This window comes from Bison bison, unplaced genomic scaffold, assembly GCF_000754665.1.
Source record: "Bison bison bison isolate TAMUID 2011002044 unplaced genomic scaffold, Bison_UMD1.0 scf7180017864348, whole genome shotgun sequence".
In the NCBI taxonomy this organism is placed as follows: Eukaryota; Metazoa; Chordata; class Mammalia; order Artiodactyla; family Bovidae; genus Bison; species Bison bison.
Genome location: NW_011494920.1, coordinates 1826099 through 1826750, shown reverse-complemented (window position 1 = coordinate 1826750; position 652 = coordinate 1826099). Strand labels below are relative to the sequence as shown.

Below are 652 nucleotides of genomic sequence, written 5' to 3'. Positions count from 1 at the left end.
GATGTTGCTTGAGAAAACGGGTTATGGGATAAGCTCATGGGTCACTTAGAGCATGCTGTCCTTGAAATATTTTTACTGATTAGGTGTTAACCCCGTACGTGCTCTGCTGGCTGTATATTCTAAGCTCTTTGTTCCTACTTCTATAAAAAGGCTTGACTGCAGAAATAAACTTTTCATTCCTTGCAGGAGACTGTCCAAGTGTCCTTCTTTCAGGTTCGTCGCTTCCAAGTCCCGGGGAGAAAATCCCCAACAAGTGGTGCCACGAACAGGGACTTGAGAGGAAGGCTGAATAAAGTGCTGAGCCCCTGCAGAAAGAGGTAAGCAGGATGGGACAACATAGCAGTGAAATTCCTTTCATTTCTATAATGCATCATTTTTTGAAACAAAATGGTGTTAATGTTTCAAGAGATCAGTTGAATGACTGCTATCATATACTATTGGAACATAATCCATGGTTCCCGGAAAAAGGGGACATTCAATCTAGACATATAGAAAAGGGTTAGAGGAGGAGCCAAGATGGCAGAGGAGTAGGACGGGGAGAACACTTTCTCCCCCACAAATTCATCAAAAGAGCATTTAAACGTCGAGTAAATTCCACAAAACAACTTCTGAATGCCGGCAGAGGACATCAGGCACCCAGAAAAGCAATCCA

General features: G+C 43.1%; 1 protein-coding gene across 1 annotated transcript in view; it reads left to right on the top strand.

The window, feature by feature from the left end:
* Positions 1-652, top strand: part of LOC104999218 (endogenous retrovirus group K member 9 Pol protein-like) — a 5914-nt gene that overhangs the window by 1907 nt on the left and 3355 nt on the right. The window contains 1 exon segment of the mRNA XM_010854726.1: positions 187-317. Coding sequence (XP_010853028.1) covers positions 187-317 — 131 coding nt within the window.